The 26,346-nt window shown below is 34.5% G+C and overlaps 1 protein-coding gene across 1 annotated transcript in view; it reads left to right on the top strand.

Annotated features, from left to right (window-relative positions):
- The window catches only part of SEC63 (SEC63 homolog, protein translocation regulator), a 71,767-nt gene that overhangs the window by 26,152 nt on the left and 19,269 nt on the right, over window positions 1-26,346 (top strand). The window contains exons 4-16 of the mRNA XM_045843304.1: window positions 2,032-2,144; window positions 6,630-6,691; window positions 7,344-7,402; window positions 8,623-8,673; window positions 9,798-9,906; window positions 12,227-12,321; window positions 12,419-12,551; window positions 13,874-13,966; window positions 14,752-14,906; window positions 16,447-16,594; window positions 19,192-19,274; window positions 23,606-23,665; window positions 23,864-24,037. Of these exons, the coding sequence (XP_045699260.1) occupies window positions 2,032-2,144; window positions 6,630-6,691; window positions 7,344-7,402; window positions 8,623-8,673; window positions 9,798-9,906; window positions 12,227-12,321; window positions 12,419-12,551; window positions 13,874-13,966; window positions 14,752-14,906; window positions 16,447-16,594; window positions 19,192-19,274; window positions 23,606-23,665; window positions 23,864-24,037 (1,335 nt within the window). The remainder of the gene's footprint in view (window positions 1-2,031; window positions 2,145-6,629; window positions 6,692-7,343; window positions 7,403-8,622; window positions 8,674-9,797; window positions 9,907-12,226; window positions 12,322-12,418; window positions 12,552-13,873; window positions 13,967-14,751; window positions 14,907-16,446; window positions 16,595-19,191; window positions 19,275-23,605; window positions 23,666-23,863; window positions 24,038-26,346) is intronic.

Genomic DNA, 26,346 nt, shown 5'->3' with positions numbered 1-26,346 from the left:
GCTCAGCTACAAGAGAAGTGTGTACTCAGCCCACAAAAAGGGTCCACCTCGAGTACACAGCTTTGGATGATAGGGAAGGCTGTGCCAGTGGAGCCTATGGGCCATGCTACCAAGACAGGGAGTCATAGTGGCTCTACCTAATGTGCAGAAACAAACAGGGAGGCTGCCAAAATGAGGAGACAAACTTGGCCCAAATGAAAAAACAGAAGAAAACTCCAGAAAAAGAACTACACAAAATGGAGATGAGCAATCTTTCAGATGCAGAATTCAAAACACTGGCTTTAAGGATGCTTAAGGAACTCAGTGAATACTTCAGCAGCATAAAAAAGACCCGGGAAGAAATGAAGGATATGCTAATGGAAATGAACAGTTTACAGGAATTGACAGTAGAGTGGATGAAGCTGAGAATCAAACCAATGATTTGGAACATAAGGAAACAGAAAACAACCAAGCAAAGCAACAAGAGGAAAAAGTAATCCAAAAAATCCAGGAGAGTGTAAGAAGCCTCTGGGACAATTTCAAGCAAACCAACATTCACCTCATAGGGGTGCGGGAAGGAGAAAAGAAAGAGCAAGAAATTGGGAATCTATTAGAAAAATTAATGCAGGAAAAATTCACTAGTTTGGTGAAGGAAGTAGAATGCAAGTCCAGGAAGCACAGAGTGTACCAAACAAGATTAATGTAAACAGATGCACACCAAGACACATCATAGTGAAAATGCTGAAGGTTAAAATAGAAAATCTACTAAGCAGCAAGAGAAACGCAGTTAGTTACCTACACAGGAGTTCCCATAAGGCTGTCAGCTGATTTCTCAAAAGAAACTTTGCAGGCTATAAGGGATTGGCAAGAAATATTTAAAATCATGAAAAGCAGAGACCTACAGCCAGGGTTGGTCTACCCAACAAAGCTACCATTTAGAAGGACAGATAAAGAGCTTCCTAGACAAGAGAAAACTAAAGGAGTTCATCATCACCAAACCATTATTACATGAAATGTTAAAGGGACTTATTTAAGCAAAAGATGATCAAAACTATGAATAATAAAATGGCAGTAAATGCATACTTATCAACAATTGAATCTAAAAAAACAAACCAAGCAGGAGAACAGATACAGAATTATGGATATGAAGAGTGTTTTGATGGTTACTAGATGGGTGTGGGATGTGGGGCAATTGGCTAAGAGGTGAGAGGATTAAGAAGTAGTCACAATAGCCATGGGGATGTAAAGTACAGCATAGGAAATAGAGTAGCCAAAGAACTTACACACATAACCCATAGACATGAACAATGGTGGGGGGATTGTCTGAGGGGAAGAGGGGGGCAAAGGAGGGACAGCTGTAACAGCAGAATCAATAAAATATTTAAAAAAAATTAGAATATAACTTTGTATCACTGGATCAGAGGGAAAACAGTGTATTCAATTTGCAGTGGGGAAACTGGTTGAGAATGCAAAACTACCGTTTCTGATGTGCAGTTAATTGAATCTGTGATATGAAACCCATGAATACCCCCAAAATTCACATAAGTACACCTGTGGTTTCAAACCTTTGTTGTTCATAGTTTCATTCTTATGTCATTAGTGCCTAGTGTGCTGCATGGACATAGTAGGTGCTCAATAAAATAAATGGACAAAATAAGTATATATATTTAAATTTTTATTAAAAAATTCCTTATATAAGGATGTGTTTATTGATTTGTGTGTGTATGGTGGGGGGGCAGTGACAGAAAGAGAAAGAAACATGAATTGGTTGCCTTCTATACATGCCCCAACCAGGACTGAACCTGCGGCTTAGGTATTTGTCCTGACCTGGAATTGAACCTGCAAACTTTTGCTGCACAAGATGATGCACCAACCAATTGAGCCATCTGGCCAGGGCTAATAATTATATTTTTATTTAAAAAGTACATGGGATGAAATTTATGGGACAAATATATAGGATAAGAATTGTAGTTCATCTTTTTAGGTTCAGAATGGGATTTTGTATTTACTGCATTATGGTAATTTTTACTAAAAAAAACCTTTTCCTTTTAGGGGGCAACAGTAGCAGAAATTAAGAAACAATATCGTTTGCTGTCACTTAAATATCATCCAGATAAAGGAGGTGATGAAGTTATGTTCATGAGGATAGCAAAAGCTTATGCAGCGTAAGTGTCATGGGGCTCATTACATATTTTTAAGAGTGGTAAAGATAATTTTCTATTTGAATAAAATAGTAAATAACATAGTTGTCACACCCTTTTATTAAATGCTGACCTCATATGCTGAGTCTGTCATTTATGGAACTGCCTAGCAACCCTAAAATTGTAATCTAAACCTTAACTTTAAGTAACTTAGAGTGGTGCATCTGTGATACGAAGTTAGCTAAATTAAGTAGTGAGATGTGAATTGAGCCTTTTTCATTTCTGGGCTTTTTATTAGACTAGATCTGTTTCTCTTATTTAGGCAGTGTGGCTTGTCTCTTTAAACTCTGTAAAGACCATTTTTATCTTTGGGAAACAGGATAAAGTATATAAAATTAGAAGTAGTTATTCCTTGAGCGTTACTGTTACAAGAGATAAAGGTTAGCTGGATTTTTTAGGGCTCATGATAGGTATATCTCTATAGAGCTCTTTGTTGAATTAAAGGGTAAAATACAGACAAGATGTCTGTGTTTTGAGGACTCAGTGATATGTAATAATTTTTTGAGCTAATTTTACAAATATAAGTAAATAAGAGGATACTCAGATATAATAGCAAACCAAAAGTGGCATGTGAATGATAAAAGTTGGGTAATTGTCTTACTTTTGTTCTTGATAAAAGTATGCTGACTGTGTCTCCTCTTCTCCCCTTTCTGTGGATTGCTTGTTATCTATATGAATGTAATTTTGTAATTCAGGAGCTCCTGAAGTATGTATGTACTATCCATTTTCTTTTCTGCAGAGCAGATGTCCTCCAAATTAACATCTTTTTGTTGGTGTCTCCTTTTCCTCTTTTTAAATTGTGTCTCCTTCAAGCACATACTCTCATTGCACAAATATTTCAGTGCCTTAGTTGCTGGTTTTGGTTGTTTAAGAAGAATTGAAGATTTCCAGAGGAAGTCAGTTAGACAAGATGACTTAATTAGCAGTTTTAATTTTAGTGCAGCTATTTTGTTCCACCCTATCTTAAGGTACTATACCATTTTCAAGTTCATGAGTTTGTTCTCATATTACTGGAAATCTCTTTATTATGTATAATTACTATTCTAAAAAGAACAGACTAAAATGTGGCCTTTAGTTTTAACTTAGTTACATGATCGAGATATTAGAATATTTTGTATGTAAGATGCTTTAGTTGATGGTCTATATCACACAAATGAAGAAGTAAATGATTATGAGACCCAGACTTTGAGATCTTGTAACTTGTACAAGTATAACTAAATTAGATAAGGCTGTACATTTTAGTAAATAAAAGTTCTAACTGATTGAATTGAAGGTACCATCTTATGTATAACTCTAGGAACATAAGTATAACTCAAGCACCTTCTGGAATGTAAAAGTTATAGGCTTTGATATAAACTTTTTAGAATTTGTTTTGGTTATTCAGGATATTGTCTTTTCCTTTATTTGCCCATTAAATAAACCAGCTAGGTCACTCCTATTTTTTCATACCAGATTTTAACTTAAAGGAGAGGAAGTCCAGTTATTTTTGAGGAGTTAGATCAACTATTTAATTTTCTGGTTCATTCTTCTGGATACAGTTGGGATTTGGCCTTCAGGTGTAAAAACCCATCTTCAAGCTACTTTATAATAAGTGGGCAGCAGAGATGTTACTTTAAAGTATTTCAGTTTTTAAAAACATGTTTTCACGTGTTTGTACACATAAATATGTAACTTAGCTCTAAATAGCCAACTGAGTCTGATATATAGTTTAATGAAAGCATTCTCTAGATCAGGATTTATAATCTGGGATCCCAAAATTGTATATAGAATTTATTTATATTTGTAAATGTGTATATATTCCAGAGCAAAGGGCACAGATTCCATTAGATTTATATTTGGATCTATGATATAGCCTTGTACCTCCAAAATTAAGGGATATAATCATGTTTAGGAAACTTTATACTCATTGAATTTTATTAAAAAGTTATGTTAGCATCATTGGGTTTGTTTAAGCTTGTTATATATGAATTAATGAATCACCTAGCTTTTAAATACATTAGTCTTGGGAATAGAATTATGATAAGGCATTAGTAAGTGGCAAAGAAATCATTGGCTTTAAAAAGTTGATGGATCTTTTTATTTGAGTATCTAGCATGGTGCCTGTCACACTGCAGTTGTACAAGTTGGTTTAATGCAAGAATTAATGGAATTGTAATCAGGTACATGTATGGGTTAAATATCAAATGCTTTTATGGTGTGAGCTGTGCTTTATTTTGCAAAATCTGAGGGTATTGTATAGCGCACAGGTGGCAAACACAAGGCCCAAGTGCGAATCCAGCCCTCTACCTCACTTAATCCTGCTAGGCACTTTGTTTCTACCTGGCAGCAGCACCGAGCTCTTGCTGGTTAAGGAGTAGTTACATTTATATAGTCCTAAAATTACATTTGGTCCTTGGAAGGCAACAGTGAGGCTGATGTGACCCCTGGTGAGAATGAGTTTGACACCCCTGGAATAGAGAATAGAGCAGCTTATTATTGTGCTGTCATCAGCAGAAAGGCAGAGGGGACAGAGATAAAAATTTTGGGAAAAAGAATCTGATTAGAAGACAGAATACTGAAAGAAAGAATAGCTGAAGCTTTGGGTATACAATTGTACAGGTAAACTGGGGCAAAATTTTTTGAGAAACATCCCTCAACAGAAAGGAATCTTAGCACCACTCCTTATTAACTTGAAATCTCTCTGTTAATGCATCCCATTAGCTCCTGTATTTGACTGTGGTCTGAGTTTAAATAGTTTAAGTAGAAGCACAGTTAAATAAGGACTAAAGATGTTGAGGTACTTATTTTTTATGAATGGCTAAATCAGTAAGTTTAAAAATATTTTCAAATTATCGAAAATTTTTGCTGTTTTATAAAGGTACTTCTGCATTCTCTCTCTCTCTCAATCTAAAACTTGGTTGAGTAGAATCTACATGGTATCTTAAGTGTATGTTCTGGGAAAAAAGAAATATGGCCAAAATTAGATTTGAACATAAACATAATCTTTTGGTCTCCAGAAATGCCTTCCTTATTTTATTGTTGTGTGTGTGTGTATCTGTGTGCTTCTGCCTTATCTCCTTAACATTGTAAAGTATTTGAAGGAAATAAAATTTTCTTTTATTGTTTTTTTTAACATCTGTATGAGAGCTGAAATAAAACCACTCTTACTTTGTACCTTTAGCCATTGCCTAAGTCAGCGGTTACATTTATATTCAGGTGTTAAAAAAAAATCACTGTCACTTTCATATTGCCTATGTTAGGAAGCTGCTGCTTTAGTGGCTATTTTACTTTTTTTCTTTAAACATTTTTTAAAGTATATTTTATTGCTTATTCTATTACAGTTTCCTAATTTCCCCCCTTTGCTTGATTTCTCTCTTCCCTCCAGCAATCTCTGCCCCACCCCAACCTTAGTTCATGTCCGTGGGTTATGCGTGTGAATTCTTTGGCTTCTTCATTGTCTATACTGTTCTTAACATCCCTCTGTCTATTTTGTACCTACCCAGTTATGCTTCTAAATCCCTATGCCTTTTCCCCCTTCTTCCCCTTCCCTCCTCACAGCCAATAACCCTCCAGATAATCTCCATATCTATGATTCTATTCCTATTCTAGTGGTTGCTTAGTTTCTTTTTCTTTTTGTTTTTTAGATTCAGGTGTTGATAGTTGCGAGTTTGTTGTCATTTTAATGTTCATAATTTTGATCTTTTCCTAAATACGTCCCTTTAATATTTCATGTAATAAGGGCTTGGTGATGATGAACTTCTTTAGCTTTACCTCGTCTGGGAAGCACTTTATTTGCCCTTCCATTCTAAATGATAGCTTTGCTGAACAGAGTAATCTTGGTTGTAGGTCCTTGCTTTTCATCACTTTGAATAAATCTTGCCAGAGTGTTCTTGTAGCAGACTATTTTTCTAATTCTATGAGCAGTTGGCTTTGGGGAAAGTGTGGTCTCAGTACAAGGTAAATGACCTTTCCCATTGCAATGGAGTTTATAGATGTTTTTCTTTTCCTTTTTTGAAAATAGAGTGCCAGTTTTGGAGGGATTATTAATTATGAATTAATTTTATATTTAGAAAATAGATATGTATCATTATTGAAATGCAAACATGTTCATTGAAGAAATTTTGGAAAATGTGTAAGCATGTAAGAAAAATGGGCAACTATAATTCTCCCCGCCTTCTGAGAAAAATGTATCAGACTTTAAAGTTTCATTTTCTGGCTCGAAGTGGCTTAACTTGAAGACCCACGAGGCAACTGGGAATTTGTTTCAAGTCTCAATAGTTGGTATTTTTGGTCCAGAATTCCTTGCTCCTCTATTTCCTTTTCCCCCCCTAATGTCAGAGAGGGTTTTCTTGATTTTCTGAAATTAATGTCTTTAAGAAATGAGTTAGTTGGCTAGTAAGAGTTTGTATGTGTGAGTACTTGTTTTTCATATGGGCTTTCTAACTATTAAACTTTGTTCTTTGGTGCTAGTTTAACTGATGAAGAGTCCCGGAAAAATTGGGAAGAATTTGGAAATCCAGATGGACCTCAAGGTGTGTTAAATAATAATTAAAAAATACTTGGGATATGGTATATAGTTTTAGAATGTTAATTAGATTGAAAATATTTTGATTTTCTTAGTTTATCAGTAGGAAAATTACAACCAGAGGGAGTTAAACAGACATGTAACTTGAGTTGGTGACTGGGAATCGAACCAGTTGATCCTTTGGTTTGTAGGTGGGCGCTCGTCTACTGAGCCACACCACCCAGGGCCCTTTAATTAATTTTTAACTTTATTTTCCTTTCTAGAGACCAGTTTGGAAGGTAGAACTTAGATTGATTTGATGAGAAGAATAGTCACTGTCATTCATCATTTCCAGTTAGTAGTTCAAAAAAACTGGATGGAATAAAAGGTTTTCTTTGCCGACTTTAGACATTTTCTCACATATTCATAGTGTTCACATAAACTCTGGAAATATAAAAGAATTTAGATTTTTTTTAGAAAGAAAAAATTCATGTACTTAAATTGAATTTTTCTCCTGTGGTGGAAGAATTTAATTTCAGATATAAACTATATCCTTTCACTTGTGTAATGGGAACACACATAATAAAATGATCTTTCTCAGTTTTTTTTGTGAGGGGTAGAAAGTGGAATTTTGGGATATAAATAAAACTGGAAGTACAGAAATATTCTTCTTATTTTAGCCACCAGCTTTGGGATTGCCCTGCCAGCTTGGATAGTTGACCAGAAAAATTCAATTTTGGTGAGTGCTTAAATTTAAATGAAATAAATTATAAGGTGTTTGACATATCTTGGTAATATAAAGAGAGCTACTACAGTGAAAATACTGGTATGCGGTTTTTAATTTAACTGTATTGTGAAGGTTTTTACCTAATGGAAAAAAGAATTGGTTCTCATTATTAGGTTGCTGGTTTAGGGCATTGTATTCTAAAAGTAGTTTTAAAACCTTAAAGTTGTGATTTTCTTTGGGGGGCAGTTTCAGATTGGGTCTTACCCTTGGTTTGGGGAACTACTGTTTTTTTGTGGTATCTATATTTATCCTAAGTTGTGCTCAAAATTTAAATTATCCTTTATTTCACATTTACCCAGGCTAAATTAATTTTAATATATTCTAAATTAATGGTATATATTCTGTGTGGTACTTCATGAGGCAGTAGAATATCAAGTTATGGATGCTGAACTCTAAAATATCAGGAATTTCTGTTCAGGAATAGATGACTACCTACTTTCTTGAAAATAATGATCTAGGAGTTGTCTTTGAAATAATAAAAACCAAAATCCATATAGTTTGTGATTTATTTTGAAATGGCTATTTAATGTTATTTTATGGCAGATTAGCATTTGTTATCTTAAAGGGTGTATAGTTGCTGTATGTAATTGTGTTTATCATGCTTAGAGTTACTCTGGGAATACTAGAGAAGAGAGAGATAGCTACCAGACTTGGGATCAAGCAGTAGGAGAAAAATCTGAGACCAATAGACTTCAAACAGAACATTATAAAGTTATTCCTTCATGTTCAGACAAAGGAACTAGGCAGGATTCTATTATTTATTTCCCAGGCACTAACCACTTACAAAAATATGAATATGTAAGTACTTGACTGGAAGGGAAATACAATTTACAAAGCTGTTTTGCTGGTGTTATTTATAGCATGAATGAAAAGGCAATTTATCGTAGTGTAAAGAACGTAGGTTCTATATCTGGAATGCCAGGTCCAGCTCTAACCTACTAGCAGTGTGACCTAGGACAAGCCATGTAACCTATACATGCCACAGGTTCACTCTCTGCAAAAAGAAGATCATAATGGTACCTTTCTCGGAGGGTTTGAAAATAAGAATTAAATGAAGTAATACATGAGGAATGCTTTTAATAGTGCCTTCCCCATGTAAGCCTCAAAATAAGTGTTTATGGATGTTACAATTTGCCTGATGAAGGCCATAATTTTTTTCTCTTCTATTCTAGGTTTTACTTGTATATGGATTGGCATTCATGGTTATCCTTCCAGTTGTTGTGGTACGTTCTAGCTCTTTTTATTCATGTGTTTGTGGAAAGGGAATTGATGGCATGTTTTGGAGTCTTACTATAAGATTGTAATTTGTTTTAGAATAATTTATTGACCCTTGGATTTTAAGACTCTTCTGTTCAGCTATTTAAAGGTCTTTTAAAGGTAATATCACTTGATATGTTAAAGTATGTTACCTCCCAATTCAAAAGTTACACACAACTGGTAGTTTAAATTTAGTCTTCCTTCACCACCTCCCTCAACTCCATTTCTCTGTCAGAGATAATCTACTGCTTAAGTTTGGTGTTTTCCCCTTTAAATACAAGGTGGGGGAAAATAAGTTTGCAATTGTGGATACACAAAACACAGTTTATTCTATTATTATTTATTAATTACTGTATTTTTCCATATGAACAACTGTAAACCTATACTTTTCTATGCATTATGTATACATACACATATTTTAAAATATGTGTGTGATTATAGGTATTGTTCTGTGACTTTTTTGCGTCAGATATTAGGGGCACAACATATAGAGCAACCTCATTTTTAAAAACAGCTGCATAGTACCTCAAGACAAGAGATACCATAAAGTTATGATCTTATTGTTTATTACCTTTATGACTGGTGGTGGTCTCCTCGATTTTACAGTTTCTGACTCCTGTAGTGAGGCTAGTAGTGACCTGTTGTGCCTTTGCCATAGGATCTTTGTGTGAGCATCCAGTTGTGTGGGGTAATGTGCATGGAAGTAGTCTATCAGCTGTCGCATTGTTCCTACATTTATTTATTAAATAAGTATTGAGATATGCTGTGTGTCAGGAACCAGCTTGTTGCTTATAGTAATGGGTTGTTTTGTTCCTGTTTTGTCTTCAAACAATTTCTAGCTAAATCTTAATGCTTTAATGATACATACATGTAGTGAGGTAGGTTCAGGCAGTATAAATGCATCAGGCAATATGAATATTTGCTAAATAAATCATTTGAAATATATAATGAAGGCATTTGTTCTAAAGCTGAGATATTTTTGTTGGTTTATGAACATTTATAAAATTTGACCATAAACGTATTTTGTATGAACTTAACATTTATTGTAGCTTTCATGCTTTGTTTCTTGTTTAATTTTATTTGTATTTAGGGGTCTTGGTGGTATCGCTCAATACGCTATAGTGGAGACCAGATTCTAATACGCACAACACAGATTTATACATATTTTGTTTATAAAACGCGAAATATGGACATGAAACGTAAGTAAATTTAAGTAACTGTGACATTAGATTATTTTCTGAGTCATTTATGTGGAGATGATATACATTCAACTGGAGAAATTCCATTTTACGGTTTTATAGATACTCAGTTGATGTAACTAAAGCTGGAGGAAAATACTAACACCCTTTATTGCATTTCTTTCTTTCTTCTTTTTCTTTTTAATCATCCTCACCCAAGGACATGTTTTTCATTGCTTTCAGAGAGGGAAGAAGGGGAAGGGGGGTGGAAAAAGAGAGAGAAAGTCATGGATGTGAGAGAGAAACAATGATCGGTTGCCTTCTTGTACGCACCATGACCAGGGCTCAAACCTGCAACCTGGGTATGTGCCCTGACTGGGAATTGAAACTGTGACCCTTGGGTCTACAGGATGACATTCCATGCAACTGAGCCACACTTGCCAGGGCTTTATTACATTTATTGATATATTTCTGTTATTCTCATTTACTCAGCTATCTGTGTATTATTTTTTCCCTGAAGTTCTATGTTAAAGCTTCATGTGGGCTAATTTTGTAATAACACCAGCTAATGTTTCTTGAGTATTTGTTACGTGCCAGACATTACTAGGCAGTACACGTGTATTAACTCATTTAATCTTTGCCATGCCTCCATAAGTAGGTGTTTTTTTAAGCACACGATATAGGTGAGAAAACTGAACCTAAGGATACACAGTAAGTGACACAGCTGGGATTGAACCCAAGCAGTTTGGTTCCTGAGCCATAAGCCAGTACATTATACTCTATTAATTGCAATAAAGTAAGTGGAGTGTTTGGGTGTGTTGAAAGAAAACTGCCAGGATAGTTTATTCCCAGAGTCTTACTTTGACATTTTTTATATTAAAAAAGTACCATCCTAAATACTTGCTTTGATCTCGTAAAGCTAATGTAAATTTTATCTCTGGAATATATAGCATTTTCTTTTAGAATCACTGCTATGCAGAAATCATAGACACCCTTCTTGTCCTCCTTCAAAAGAAAAAAGAAGATACAAGTTTTAAATTGTGCCTCACCGGAAAATGAAATGTTTTGTTCCAAAACCTAAATGGAGTTTTCTGTATTTTGGATTTGTCAATTTTACTATCTCTCTTGATAACCAGAAAGAGAGTTCTTGGGATAATATGACTGTGTGCTTATATTTCTGAGGAATGAGCTGCTCTTTGATTTCCGAGGAGTGAATGTTACTCTGCACTATGCACACATATCACTCTTCCTTATGCTGGATTGAAACATTAATATAGAACTTATTTTCTTATGAAAATATTTAATGTTTATAATATATTTTAATGTGGTTTTTGCACCAGTGTTCTTGATTTGTATTTCATTTCTGAGGGCAGTGTTGGGTTTGGTTATATATCCTTGGTTGTTTTAGCATTGGCACCATTTATATAGGCACCTTAGGAACAGTTTTCATGAAAACATTTGAAGGTAGTCATAGTAATAACTCACATTACTGTGCTTACTGTGCAGCAGGCTTACATGAAGAAACTAAGGTCTATAGAGAGATGACAACTATTGTCTAGGTCATTTAGCTAGGATGTGAGAACTCCAGGGCTTATGCACTTAACCTCTATGCTGTCCTGCTCTTTGTGAAGACATTGCATGTATTTTCTGTGTTAGCTATAATGCCAGTCATTGAAGAGCTTGTATAAGCTAAGAAGATTAATGCTAATATACGGGTTAGGCTAAAGGAGGTTTACAGTTGTTCATATGGAAAATATAATAATTAATAAATAATAATACAAGAATAAACACGTACTGAACTGTAAACCTACTTTGCTCCGCTCCCTATGTGGCTGTGAATCATGTATTTCTAGAGTTCTATAATAAAAGTTTCTGTGAATGACAGAAGGCTCTGAGAAGTTATAAAGTGAAGAAACCTAAAACTCTTTTGAACTCATTATTTCTCAGCCATATTTAACCACAGAGCCACCTTTTTTCACATAACATTTATTAATATCATGTGGAGTATTTAATGCTCTGTAGAAAGTTTCTATGGAACACATACTTGGGTCTAGAAACAGATGTTATTTGAAGTGATTTTAATGCTTCCAGTTGCTTTGGAGCTGTTAATTTGATGTATATGCCTATTTGCTTGTGAAAAGTAGTATTGTGGACATTTTAAAAAGTGAGACTTTTTTATAGGAGAAATTCATACTTGTTAGTAGTGGAGTTCAGATAGTTTTAAGCATTGTGTGTGGCTGGAAAACTACCTCATTCTAGGATTAATGAAGTATCATAGGAGGGGAAATTAATAGGTAAGCAAATATATTTACTTACCTTCATATTTCTTTTGTTTTCTTAGGTCTTATCATGGTTTTGGCTGGAGCCTCTGAATTTGATCCTCAATATAATAAAGATGCCACAAGCAGACCAACAGATAATATTCTAATACCTCAGGTTAGGCCATCTCTGAAATTCCTTAATAAGCATTTAGTTATTAAAGTCAATGCTTTTTTAAATGTGTATTTTTGAATAATTATTTTATTTACTCTAGCTAATCAGAGAAATTGGCAGCATTAATTTAAAGAAGAATGAACCTCCACTTACCTGTCCATATAGCCTGAAGGCCAGAGTTCTTTTACTGTCTCATCTTGCTAGAATGAAAATTCCTGAGACCCTTGAAGAAGGTATTTGTGATTCTACTTTCTGCAGGGTTTTAGTGATATGAAAGCAGTGGATTTAATTAGCCCTCGTGGTGCAGTGTTTTCATCAGTTATTTTTTTCTCAAATAATTGTTCAAGGGCATTTTAAAAAGAAATCTGTATGCTACATAATTGCTTCACACAAGTACTTTGAAGACCTAGACCTAAGATGTTACAGCAAATGTTAAAATTTAGTATTTCACAGTGAGGGAATATTCTATAGGAGAAATATTTAGTCAATTTCAGATTATGCAACAAGTCCTAATGAGTTTAAGAAAGGATTTTGTAATTTTTTGCGGAGGAGGAAAAAAATGGATTTCACAACAAATACCTGGATCAACTCCATTACTCCACCACCACCACCACCACCACCCTTTAATCTTTATTTAAAGCTGCTTAAGTACTTGAAGCCATCTGTTCTAATTAAAAGAAGAGCAGTAGACTGAGGCAGCGGTGTTTTGAGGGATGTCATGAAACAGTGTCATCTCTTCTTCATTTGCATTATTTCAGTTGAAGTTTTAAAAGAAAGTATTCTTAGGGAATAAATGTTCTTTCTGAATTAACCATCCTCCGCCTTTTAAACCAATAATGTAATCAAATGCCTCTGAAACAAAGGCCAGTTGATGCTCAGTGATTGGTGATAGGGGATAGGTAGGATGCTTAAGATGGAATGAAGGAGCACTGTTTAAGCATTGTTATTAGAGTTGCAAGTTAATGAATAATTTTATTCCTAATGCTTTGTGCAGATATGAAGCCTGCATTTTAGCCAATTATCTAAGAAATAGGTAACAAAATTTTTTAGGTTGAGTATTAACCTAAAAATGGATGATCTTAATGGTTAACTATTATATGCAGAATAAATGCTGAGTCTTCCCCCCACTCCTCCTCATCCTTCTCTTCTTCCTGCCTTCCTTTCTGTGCCTTTAGTTGACATTTTTCTCAGTCTTAGCCTTTGAATTTATCCATAATTATACTCTTAGAAAGTTATGTGCACAAGAAGAAAATTACTAAAGTTCTTAAATATAGTAAGATTAAGTTAAAAATTAGTCTGTTTCCAAAAAAAAAAAAAGGTAAGGGGTTAATTAGTAAAGCCCACCACCATAATATTAAAAATTTGCCTTCAAAACACTACTCTGAGTTAGGGTTTTCTAACTGATTTGTGGCATATTTCTACCTATTAGACACTCATGCATTCAACCTGTAAAATTCTGAGGTCATATGAGATGTTTGTAGGATACCTTAAATTTGGTATTAGTTTTTGGGCTATAAAGGTAGAATGATTTGCCAGGTTTTCTGTTGTTTTGCAGATCAGCAATTTATGCTGAAAAAATGCCCCTCCCTACTTCAAGAAGTGGTTAATGTAATCTGCCAACTAATAATAATGGCCCGGAGTCGTGAAGGTGAGGAGAAGATATAATTAATTACGTTGTACTTTTTTTTGCAAGCATATGCAGGTTATACCTCATAGTTATAAGACTTTGTGGGTACTTAACTATAATTCTGTCTCTAGGTTGAATCAGCTTTTCTAGTTTTATTTATGGTTTTTCTTATTTCTTATATTTCCCATTATGTAAATGTTTATCACAACTTATATTTTAAATTTAATTTTTTTGTATTTTATTCTTTATTGTTATTTATTGTTTGCAAAGATTTAAAATATCCTTTACCTTCCTCTGATTATTTTTAGAGTCAGGTTATTCTGTATTTTAACATTGAGTTTAAAATAATTCCTTAAGTTATGTAATGATGATTCATCTGACAAGTAGTATTTTGCATGAAGGGCAAGAAGGCCCAGGGAGTTTGTGGTCAGCAATGGAAAGGGAGAGAGAGGCTCATAAAAAAGGAGGCAGCGGTTGTGGTTTGTTGTTATGGATGTTGTCAGTTCTTGGCATGGTGCCAGTATGTTCTTGATACTGATAATATCTGATAATTTACTGTTTTTGGAGGTCATATAAATAATTTTTATGTTAAATCAATGGTTGCTGGCTAATGTTCATTTGGCCAAGTCTGTATATATATATTTTGTATTTTATCCAGTAACTTTTAAAGGAAAATCAACACTGTGATTTTAAAATTTGGAGGGTTAAGGATGTTCACATAAATCTTATTTTTGTCATGAATTGTATCTTCCTGAACATATAAAAAGTCCAGCCCTGTTTTTTCTTTTCCTCCTATTCTTTCTAAGAAAGGGAGTTTCGTGCTCCAACTTTGGCATCCCTAGAAAACTGCATGAAGCTTTCTCAGATGGCTGTGCAAGGCCTCCAGCAGTTTAAGTCTCCCCTTCTGCAGCTCCCTCACATTGAAGAGGACAATCTTAGAAGGGTTTCTAATCATAAAAAGGTAATTCTTTGTACTTCAGAATTCGTTTGAAGCAGTTTGTCTTGTCACTTAAAGATAGCATGAGTGAGAGTCTTCTATTAGGAATGGTTATTATGAATTTCTTAGCTTTAGAATATCTTAAACATTCTACATCTATCCCTCAAGTGGTTCTGTTAACATTTTCTTGACTAGGTAACTGTTTAATATCTTACAACTACAAGTGATTTTACTATGCGGTCAGTGCCTTTATAGCAGTTAACACTTTGTTCTTTATATTATGTTACTAAAAATACATGTACCAAGTAAAATATGCACTGTATACTTTCCAGTGATTTTATATGTGGCTTAAATGTTGGGTGATGGTTTTTGGATTTAATATGAATAGACTAGGTTTTCAAAAATAAGTCAATCAGCCCTGGCCAGTTAGCTCATTTGGTTAGAGCATCGTGCCAACACGCCAAGGTTGTGGGTTTGGTCCCCAGTCAGGGCACACGCGAGGAGCAACCAATGAATGCAAACATAAGTAGTTGGAACAGCTCTCCCCTCTCCTTCCCCTTTCCTCTCTCTCTAAATTAAAAAAAAAAAAAAACTAACTAAAAAAATAAGATAATTCTTATTTAGAAAATATAGTTTATAGTAAAAACATGAAAAATGAAAAATGAGAAATATAAGAAAACACTGAATGAAATTGTAATTTTGTAGGAGATTTTAACATTACTTTGAATGTGTTAAGACAAAATAGGCAGAAGATGGACATTAGATTTGTTAGTATATAAGGTAGAAGTAGTAAATGTATGTAAGAAATCTTCATCAGACTTCTGTTTTCAAGTAACTGTTATGCTTATAAATTTGATCACATTTTAAGTAATAAATGAAGTATCAGAATTCAAAAGCAGGCATTTCATATGCCTCATGATCTAATCTGTGCCTGTGAAAGTAAAATTAATAACTAGCACCAAACAACTGAAAATTAAGATTACCCTCCTAAGTATCCATTTAGCCAAGGTGGATATTACTGTAATAATGAACACTATATTTAGAAAGTAACAAAAATGAGAGTATTCTGTAGTAGAACCTTTAAGGTACAGCTGTACTTGGAGATAAATTCAGACTCTTAAAGGTTTTTATCATTAAAATTGAAAATAAAGGTGAATGAACTGAGCACATCAAATAACAACAGTTGTTGCTTGGGTTAAGATTCTATATGAATATTGTTTTTTTCTATTTCTTTTTTTTGGATATTTTTTTAATTAAAAAACTTTAATTTTTATTGTATTTTTCTGTTACCACTTAGTCCCCTTATACCCCTCTCCCTTCTATTTTTTCTAATTAAAAAAAAACCCTGTATTAACTTTGTAATTAAAAAATCCTAAATTTAAATTTCCTTGGAGAAAAGGGTCATGAAATGGTACAAAGTTTTATTTGCTGCTTTGAAATATATATAAAATTTTAACATTTTTCTCTACATTTTTGGATTTTGTCTTAAGTAAACATACTAATAATTTTTCTCTATGGAAAGTTTTATGACTTGAAGATTTATTTTCTTTCTTTTTAAATTCAGTATAAAATTAAGACTATCCAGGATTTGGTGAGTTTAAAAGAAGCAGATCGTCGTAGTCTACTACATTTCCTTGAAGATGAAAAATATGAAGAGGTTATGGCTGTTCTTGGGAGTTTTCCTTATGTGACTATGGACATAAAGTCACAGGGTAAGTGGGAGGTTCCTCTGTGGAACACTGCTTCCCTTTTGATAGAATGGCTCTTGTTTATTTGACTCAGGGTTCTCAAAACACTTCATGTAATAATATAACTTTTGTAATTAAAACTTTGCAGAGCTGCAGTTACCTGTCAGAGTTACCTGTCAGATGGAAAATGATATATACTAACAGTTTTGAGAACACTAATAGAGTCCTACTTTTATTATTCTTATAATAGGATTAAGTTTGAGGGCTCTTCTGTAGTTCAACTTTCAGGAATATCTTAACTTTTCAAAGAATGAGAGTTCCAGATATAATGAAAGATACTTAAAGTATATCTGTTGTTAGTGTGAAAAACACATCTGTTGTTAGTGTGAAAAACACAGGTGCTTAGTTCTAAAATTAATTTTAAAGACCCAACTTATTTATGTTAAATAAGCCTTTAAAATGACCATGTTCTCTGCTATATTACATGTGTTTTTCTTGACTTCACTGCTATCTTTATGTTTGCTTGGAGTGAAAAAAGTAGAGATTTTTTTTACCTACGTAATTGCTCTGTTTGTTCCCATTTTAGTATCTGAATAATATCATAGAATGACAGAATTAGAGATTATCTGCTCCATTTCTTCATTGTGGCATTGTTCCGAGCTTTGAGGTGTTGTACTAGGTTACTGTTTTGGTAATGTTCTTGTGGGGTCAGGAATAAAAGATGCATTAGGAATGGTTGCTGTCTTTAAACGGCTGATAGTCTCATTGGAGAAATAGGCCATAAACATAGGATTAAAGCAAGGAGTCATAGGCTAAGTCTTAAGTGAATGACACAAACACTGTGCACTTACTCATTCAGCAAATACTAAGTGACTCTCCTTCAGGGAGCTGGGGGAGCAGTGATTAAGACAAAGCCTCTGCCTTATTGAGTTTGCATTCTAATTGGAATTGAGGAAATTGATGGCTCCCAAAGATTGGGTGTTCAAGAAGGCAAGGTAAATAGCATTCTGGCTTCACTTTATCTGGCATGTGGGATACATGTAGTGAACACTGGGGCTTCTTTGATGGGGAGTTAGTAATTTCTTTGTGGGTCCATGAGTTTTCCAACATTCAAAACATAAAAGTTTATTCAGGACCATAATAATTTAATCAGAAACCACTCAAAAATCTAGTTTGGGACTGAAGAGATAGTCTTTGATATATCAAGGGTTGTAAAAATACATGCTGCTTAAAAAACCTGTTTGAGATATTTTTTATTACATGTGTAAGTAAGGTGAGATTACTCAGTCTCAGTGCAGATCATTAGGATGTGTTTCATTCCATAGTATTTTGTATAGACAATTTATTTTATATTTTTACAGTGCTGTCCAAATGTGTACTATGAGTACGGTCATTAATGGAGGGAGAGTAGAAGAATGGCAGAAGCAGGAAAAAGGGGTATCTGCTTGATCCAGTGCTGGAGATGGTGGATCCCTTTTCCCACATTTCTAGAGGATACGTAGAATTTCTTGTAGGCTCTTCTTCACTTTTATGCATCAAAAGGCAGGTAGACATTGTTAGAGCTGTTAATTCATGTGCAGTGCTCATGCACATACAACTTTGCTGTGTGGATAAATATGTAGTTCAGATTTTATTTGGGGTAAAGGAGGCTTCCAGGTCTCCTTTCCAAGAAAGGGTATTGCAGCCTTTTTTGATGCCCAGCTGTTGCACCTCATAGCCAATATGGGAGATGGCAGTTAGAGTTGTCGGAGGCCATTCTTCTCCAACTGCTTGTGTCGCTGCAGGCCAGAACAGAGTAGGCTCGTCCAAATCTACATAAAATAAATACAGCAAACTTAGAAAAACCTGTAGGCAGAAATGCATACTGAAGAAAACACTTATAGATAAAATCTGGAGGAAAAATTAGTTATATCTACATTTGATGGAAGATAATGTTTGTTAAGTTATTTAATGTTTATTTTAATGTGATTTTAATATTAAATTTATTATTAGACTTTGGGGTTGTATGGCAAACATATGTATAGCAAAACATAATTGCAAAAACATTGCAAAAATATTTTTAAAAATAAAAACAATATTTTGAAGTTCTTCCCTTAAAAATAAATCCTTTTGATGCGGCTTGGAAAGCTAGCTTTGATTATTTTGTTCTGATAGGCACTGATCATACAGGTAAAATATTGGGTATGTAAGGTTTGCACAATTTAATAGAGTGACACAATCCTATTTCCAATATCACTGTGAGAGAAAACTATGGTGTTGTAGTCCTCACATTGTACTTTGTTTTTAAAAACCTGGATTTGAAACTTGGCATTGCTAGTTTAGCCATTCTGTCACCGTAGGCATTTTACTTTATCTCTGAATCTCAGTTTATTCTTTAAAGTAGAAGTAATATCTATCATAGAGCTAGTTTAAGAATTTAAATGAATACATTGCCAAAGGCATCTACTGCAGAACCTTATGCAGAGTAGACAGTCGCTAAATTATTTTTTATTGAATAAGTTTGAAACACAGTATATATGACATGCTGAAGTACCAAATTCATTTTGGTAAGTTAAATTTTGTTTGTGTTGACATAGGGTTTAATTTTGATTTTTTTACTCAGTTTTCCTTTCATCTTACAGTATTGGATGATGAAGACAGCAACAACATCACAGTAGGATCTCTAGTTACAGTTTTGGTTAAATTGACAAGGCAAACAATGGCAGTAAGTAATCTGTTTGTATTTTTATGCTTTAAGTCGTGTATTATTTAATCTGTGTCACCACAATACATTCATTCATTCATTCATTTACTTAAATATATTTTATGGATTATGCTACTACAGTTGTCCCAGTGTTCCCCCCTTTACTCCCCTCAGCCTGGTACCCCCATTCCCTCCAGCATTCTCCCCACCGACTACCCCAGTTCATGTCCATGAATCGTGCATAAAGTTCTTTGGCCTCTCTATTTCCTAATGCTGATCTTAACATCCCCCTGCCTATTTTGTACCTTCCAATTTATGCTTCTTACTTAATTCCTGCACTTTTTCTTTCCCAATTCTCGGTCTTCCCCCTTCCAGCTGATAACCCTCCAAGTGATCTCCATATCTATGATTCTCTTTCTGTTCTGGTTATTTGCTTAGGTTTTTTAGATTCAGTTGTTGATAATTGTGAGTTTGTTGCCGTTTTAATGTTCATAGTTTTGATCTTCTTTTTCTTAAATAAGTCCCTTTAACATTTCATGTAATTAATGGCTTAGTGATAATGAACTCCTTTAACTTTTCCTTGTTTGGGAAGCACTTTATCTGGCCTTCCATTCTGCATGATAGCTTTGCTGGATAGAGTAATCTAGGTTGTAGGTCCTTGCTTTTCATCACTTTGAATACTTCTCGCCAGTCCCTTTTAACTTGCAAAGTTTCTTTTGAAAAATCCACTGATAGTCTTATGGGAACTCCATTGTAGGTAACACTCTGCTTTTCTCTTGCTGTTTTTAAGACTCTCTCCTTATCTTTAACCTTTGGCATATTAATTATGATGTGCTTTGGTGTGGTCCTCCTTGGAGCCATCTTGTTTGGGACCCTCTGCTTCCTGGACTTGGATATCTATTTCCTTCACTATTAGGGAAGTTTTCTTTCATTATTTTTTCAAATAAGTTTTCAATTTCTTGCTCTTCTTCCTCTTTTCCTTCTGGCACCCTTATGATTTGAATGTTGGTACATTTGGAGATGTCCCGGAAGCTTCTTCGACAGTCCTTGTCTTTTCTAATGCTTCTTTCTTCTGGCTGTTTCGATTGAATGCTTTTTTCTTCCTTATGTTTCAAATTGTTGATTTAATTTTGGGCTTCATCCCCTCCACTGTTGGTTCCCTGTAGATTTTTCTTTACTTCACTAAATGTAACCTTCATTTCTGCCTGGGTCTTTTTTATGCTGTTGCTATACTCAATGAGTTCTTTTAGCATCCTTATAAATAGTATTTTGAACTCTGCATCTGATAGGTTGGTTATCCCCATTTTGTTTAATTCTTTTTCTGGAGTTTTGTTCTGTTCTTTCATTTGGGCCATATTTCTTCGATTCCTCAATTTGGCAGCTTCCCTGTGTTTGTTTCTATGTATTAGGTATAGGTGCTTTGATTCCTTATCTTAGTAGTATGGCTTGTTGTAGAAGAGCAGACCTATAAATTGTGTGGTGTGGAGCCTTAGGTCAACAGGGTGGGGTAACCTGTTTCATGAGTTTGGGGCTCTGTGTGGGGGCAGGTCTTGGAGAGGGGACAGTGCTGCTGCCTGGCTTCTGGTAGTTTGCCTGGGAGGAAGCTGTCTCCTAGCACTCGCCCTGTTTCTAGTCACTTCACTTTCTCTCTGTATGACTCCTGTGCTGTTCCAGCTATTGCTGTGGTGCTGAATCCCAGAAGGAGTGGGTCTGTGTAAGTCCTAAGTCGATGCGGGCTCTTTAAGAGGAGTCCCCCAAGCATCTGGCAGTTTCTTCCAAGGCCCCAACCCCCACTGGTTCTTACCATCGGAAATTATGGGGATTTATCTTCCTGGTGCTGGAACCCTGGGCTGCTGGGGGGTCTGATTGGTGTCAGGATCCCTGGCTCCTGAGGTATCCCTCCTGATTTTTATTCACCATATGTGAATGTGGGGCCAGTCATTCACTGCCTTTCTGTGCCTCTTCACCTCTCTCCATGTCTCTGCCCCTCCTACCCATCTGGATGAATGTGGCTTCTTTAAATCCTGATGGTTTAATTTTCTGATGGTTCTGGGTGATATTTGTTTTGTAGTCTAGTTTTAATTTTTTTTGTAGTTGTGTGGGGAGGTTAAGTGTGTTTATCTATGCCTCCGTCTTGACCAGAAGTTCCAATAAATGTAGTAAAAAGAAAAAAGTTATGTTTTAAGGCTTTTATATTTAATTTCTCATTTTAAGTTACACATTCCCAAATCAAAACTATTGAGTAGCAGAATTGAATTTTGCAAGTTTTTTTAGTTGTTTTGAAATTTTAAATGAACTCTCATAGTTTTTCACATTAGTTATCCCACCCACACAAAAAAAATCTTGCAAAATAGATTATTTCTTCATGTGGTGATTTAATTCTTTATAAAATATTACAATAACAGGGTAATATAGGTGTAGTTCTTAAACTTGAAAGTGCTATACAGAAGTCATTGTTGATTATTATTGAGAATTTTACCACCTACTCCTTTCTAGTCAATTCTTTAGAGAATTTACTCCCTTTTATTTTTTTATTTATAAAATTAAAAATTACAATGGAATTAACTTTTTTCTAATGTGAGAAGTTCACCCTGAGGAAAAAATTCAGGCAGTGCAGAAAAGTATAGGAAGAAATTAACATCACCTAAAATCCTATCATTCTGAGATGATCAGTTCTGAAGCTCATGCTTTTAGATATCCTAATGCATGAATATCCATGGTTACTTGATGTTTTTATCACGAATCCCTTCTCTCACTCCCATCCCTCAGGAAACCCCTTGTCAGCCCCCAGTGACCAGAATTCAGTCTCGTGTATATCCTTTCATATGTTTCTCCATGGGGGGGAGTGTGTGTGTATGGTATTTTCCTCATTCTCTTTGATTAAATCCAGTCATGTATGTGTTATCTGCATCTTGTTTTTCTGTTTTTATTACCTATTTATATTACTTCCCGAGTTGTAACTCTAGTTGTAACTTGTTTTTAATAGACTATAGTATTTTAAGTTAGTTTATTCAACTAGTAGTAGATTTTAGCCTGTTCTGCTCTGGGGTCTATGAGCATCTATGGAAAATGTCTACTGCATTTAAACCCCACATCTAAAACCTGTGGTAGGAAAAGCATCTTTTGTAGTAGGGTATTTCAAGTCAAAAGCTGTTGAATTTTATGGTATCAAGTGGTAAGGGAGCATTCATGTCATGGGTTCTGGATGAGAGGTACCTCCTGGGAGAAGAGGAAACTACACCAGTGGTCAGGATTGGGTTTAGAATCTAAATTTGTATTGCCTACATGCTTGGGAATTTCCAGCTTGAGAAATGAACAAAAAAATCAGTCTTGGGCTGTTGATATTCTGGAATAACTGTCAGAAGAAAAAACAAAACTGCTCTGGCTGAAGGGAAAGAATCAAGTATTCATTGTTCAATTCTTGTATGAACTGTATCTCAGAGGAATTAACCATTACAACCCAGTAATAAATGAAGAAATGAAGCAGAGATGATAGAATTAGACTAGGAGTGGCAAATTTTTTTCTATAAAGGTCCAGGTGGTAAATGGTTTAGGTGTTCTAGGCCACATCATCTCTGTAGCAACTACTTAACTCACAAATTGGCATGATTGTGCTATACAACTTTGTTTAAAAAGCAGGCAGTAGAACACAGCTTGCTGACTCCTGGATTAGGCTGACAGTTTAGAGCCTAACAGTTGTTAACTATTTTCACTTGTTAGCTTTAATAATTCCAGGAAGTTTATTGAACACAACACACATCACTCATCATTTTCTTGTATAGATTCTTACTGGAATTTAATGTTAAGTGTACTGATTTTAAATGGATTATATGGTGGATGGTATATGTGGACTGTCTTGGTGTTCCACTTCTTAGTTACAGACCCAAAGAGCAATATCACTGACGATAATGAATGAACTAATATTGGTCGCATGTTTTCATGTTATAATGAAAATAATGTAACATTTGCATTTTTATAACATTAAAATAGTCATGTCTGGTTATTATTAGAATAAAAGTAAAAATTTAAATTATAAAATATTTTTGAGTTTATAATGAGTTGCCGTATCTTAAGTTGTTGTATCTGCACATTTCAGTAGAGTGTACTTTTCAAAAATATTCAGGACAGATGTGAGATATTTTAGAGGTAATGTCTGAATTTTCATTTAGTAATTGCTAAATTTGCACATGTTTATCATTTAGTGATTGCTTCAGTTTCCTGTCCTCCTAACCCATCCCCCATTTTCTCCAATTTAAAAACTTACTGGTAATATATTTTGGAAGATTGTTTTGCTTATCTGAAAGATAAATACAGGTTGACAGACTTTATAGTTTTCTTCTCATTACTTCTAGGAAGTATTTGAAAAGGAGCAGTCCATCTGTGCTGCAGAGGAACAGCCAGCAGAAGAAGTGGTAAAAACTTGAGTCTTCTTACCTATCTTTCTTGGTGACAGAAATACTTTGTTTCGTTCTCTGACTGATTTATATTGCTGCAGGATAATCATTCAGTTTAAGAAAACATTTAGTTTAGCCATTTTCATCTAAAAGTTAGCAGGACTCCCAAATGAAACAATTGCTATGATTTCTGAGTGTGTGTGTTATGATTTACAGCAAGGTGATCCTAATAAGAACAGGACAAAAGGAGGATGGCAACAGAAGAGTAAAGGACCCAAGAAAACCACTAAATCAAAAAAAAAGAAAATTGTAAAAAAAAAACCTATACCTGTGCCCTTATCACAATCAAAGCAGCAGAAACAAAAGCAAGCAAATGGAGTCATTGGGACTGTAAGTTTATTATTGTTATTATGTAATTATCTTTATTGCGGTATACCATAAACTAAAATATTTCAACCTTATTGTACAGCTCCTGAAGTTTTACAGATGTATGTACTCATGATACCCAGATCAGACATAAAACCTTACCAGTACCCTAGAAAGCTCTCTCATTCCATTTTCAATCAGTGACCCTTCCATCCACTTTCTTACTGGCCCCCCCATTCTGTTATTACCATAGATTAGCTTTGCCTGCTCTTAAACTTCATGTAAGTGGAATTAAGTTTGGCTGCCTTGATTCAACATCATGTTTGTGATATTCATTTGTTTTGAGTGTAGCAGCAGTTCATTTCCGTGAGTGTGTGTGTGTTGTTGTGTGGTATTCCATTGTATGAATATACCACAATTTATCTATCTCTTCTGTGGTTGGTGGACATTTGAGTTGTTTCTAGTTTTTGCCTTTTATGAATAAAGGTGCTATGCTTATTCTTGTGCATTTCATTTTGTGGACATTTTTCTTGGGTATGTAGCTAGCAGTAGATTGCTGGGTCATAAAACTGGGTGTATGTTTAGCTTGTTGAAAGAGCCCATTTTTCCAAGTTGTACCGTTTTATACTCCTGCCAGCTAATAATGAATCCAGTTGTTCCACATCCTCACCAATGTTTGGTTTTACCAATCTTTTTTGTTTTAGCCACTGTGATAGATCTGTTGTAGTCTCTCTTCGTGTGTGATTTTTACTTGTATTTACCTGATTACTAATGATGGTTAGCGCCTATTCATATGCTTACCTGGTCATTTGGATCTTCTTTTTTTTCTGTTGGGCTGTTTGTCTTATGGATTTTTAAGATTCCTTTCTATATTCTGAATATGAGTCCTTTTTCACTCTTCATGGTAGATTTTGGTGGTTCTTAATTTTAATGAAGTCTATTTCATTAGTCTTTTATGGTTCTTTTGTGTCCTGTTTGACATTTCTGCCTCTCAAGGACATAGAGATATTTTTGTTTTCTTTTATAAGTATTGTTTTACTTGTTGTATTTAGCACTATGATATATCTTCAATTAACTTTTATGAATAGTGTGAGATAGGGTTTATGGACCACTTTATTCTAGCACCATTTGCTGAAAAGATCATACGTTCCTGTCTCAATTGCAATGGTGATTTGCTGTAAAACAAGTTACTATAATAGTGTATGTGCAGGGGTGTTTGTGGACTCTCTACTCCATTTCACTGGTCACTTGTCTATTCTTGTGCCAATACCATACTGTCTTAATTATGATAGCCTGATATTAAGTCTTGAAATATGTTAGTGTAAGTCATCAAACTCTTATTCACTACTTCAAATTGTCTTGACTATTTAGGTCCTTTGCATTTCCAGCTAAATTTTTTGAATAAGCTCGACAATTTCCATTAAAAAAAATCTGCGATTTAGACTGGTATTGCACTGACTCTATGGTTCAGTATGGGAAGAATTCACATGTTAACAGTACTGAGTTTTTTAATTCATAATCATGGCTTATCTTTATTAATTTGGGCCTTTAATTTTTCTCAGCAGTTTTGGTAATTTCCAGTGGCAGAGTCATGGTTCATCTTTCATTAGATATACTCCTAGGTATTTAATGCTTTCTAGTGCTGTTGCTTCAATTAACATTTAGAAAAATCATTCTGCAATTTTAATTGCTGATGTAGAAAAATAAAGTTGCTTTTTAAACATTGATTTTGTATCAAGGCGGCTTGATGAATTAATAATAATTCTAACCACTTGTAGATATTTTTAAAAAGATTGTCTGCATACATAATTATGCCATCTGGGAATAAAGACAGTTTTGCTTTTTTTTTTATCTTATATGCTCTTTCTTCCTTTCTGTCATAATATGCTGGCTAGAACTTTCCGTGTAACGTTGATAAGAAGTGAAGATGGTGACTACCCATGTCTACTGACTTCAGGGAGAAAGCAAACATCATTTTACTACGAAGTGTGATGATGTTAGCTCTAGGGTTATTGTAGATATTTTTTATCAGTGTAAGGAAGTGTTCCCCTCTGTTTCCATGCTGAGAATTTTTATGAACAGATACCAAATTTATTAAATGCTTTATCTCCATCTGATGAGATGATTGTATAATAATTCTCCTTTCTGCTAATATGGCAAATTATATTAATGCGTTAAAAAACTTTAAACAACCATTGTGTTACTGGAACAAATCTCATTTGTCATAACGTAGTATCCTTTTTTATATATATCTGGACTTGATCATTTTTTTTATGATTCCTAAATCTTTTTATGAGAGAATATTAGTTTATCATTCTTCTTTTGTATTGGAT

The sequence above is a fragment of the Phyllostomus hastatus genome, unplaced genomic scaffold, assembly GCF_019186645.2.
Source record: "Phyllostomus hastatus isolate PE091 unplaced genomic scaffold, TTU_PhHast_1.1 phas_contig_40, whole genome shotgun sequence".
NCBI lineage: Eukaryota > Metazoa > Chordata > Mammalia > Chiroptera > Phyllostomidae > Phyllostomus > Phyllostomus hastatus.
This window is presented reverse-complemented; position numbering and strand designations above follow the sequence as displayed.